At 47.0% G+C, this 807-nt stretch overlaps 1 protein-coding gene across 1 annotated transcript in view; it reads right to left on the bottom strand.

The window, feature by feature from the left end:
• Nucleotides 1–509, bottom strand: part of YIPF1 (Yip1 domain family, member 1) — a 5,932-nt gene extending 5,423 nt beyond the window's left edge. The window contains exon 1 of the mRNA XM_009081204.1: nucleotides 330–509. Within this exon, the coding sequence (XP_009079452.1) occupies nucleotides 330–509 (180 nt within the window). The remainder of the gene's footprint in view (nucleotides 1–329) is intronic.
• Nucleotides 510–807: the final 298 nt, after the last annotated feature.

Genomic DNA, 807 nt, shown 5'->3' with positions numbered 1-807 from the left:
AGCAGGAATCCCTGGTGCCTTCTAGACAGCACTGTTTGTATAAAGTTTCATATTATGTTAAGGGGTTGGAAGGGACCTTAGATATCACCTTGTCCCAACCCCCTGCCCTGGGCAGGGACACCTCCTACCAAGACCAGGTTGCTCAAGGTTTTATCCAGCCTGGTTTTGAACACTGCCAGGGTTGGGGCTTCTACTACCTCCCTGGGCAACCTGTGCCAGTGTCTCACCATCCTCACAGGGAAAAAAAACTTTTTCCTAATATCTAGTCTAAAGTTCCCTCTTTCAATTTACAGCCATTAACACCTGCTGATGTGGTGTAAGGGCATTACCTCTGTTTTATCAGAGTCATCAGTCCCCAGCAGCTCATCATCCTCTTCCCTTCCTGGCTCCTGCAGGCGGCTGTGCTGATTCTTGGGAATTTCCACTGGCTCATCGATGCTTATGGTGGTGGCATCAGGATTTGCTGCAAGCAAATTAGCTGCATCGTCAAATTCTGCAAACAAGTACATTACAATATGTAACGATTGAGATACTCAAAGTTTTGTTCTCATAGCTCAAAAAACCACACTGAAACCCTGAGACAGGATACATCACTAGCTTAGGCATGGCAAATATGATTTGTTTCTTAATGCCCAAACTGACATGGATCAAGCTGAACATTTACTTAGTTAATTGTGGCTTTTCCTGCCAATCTTCCTGCAGGATGATACACTGGCACCACTGTCTTCCCTCCCTGCCATCAGGCCCATCCAAGGGCCAGCAGGTCTCTGAAAGGGTAGGGGGAAGTGCCTCTCTGAAGAAATGGGC

Source organism: Acanthisitta chloris, unplaced genomic scaffold (genome assembly GCF_000695815.1).
Source record: "Acanthisitta chloris isolate BGI_N310 unplaced genomic scaffold, ASM69581v1 scaffold15740, whole genome shotgun sequence".
In the NCBI taxonomy this organism is placed as follows: Eukaryota; Metazoa; Chordata; class Aves; order Passeriformes; family Acanthisittidae; genus Acanthisitta; species Acanthisitta chloris.
Note: the sequence above shows the minus strand (reverse complement) of the source record. Positions and strands in the feature narration are given on the sequence as shown.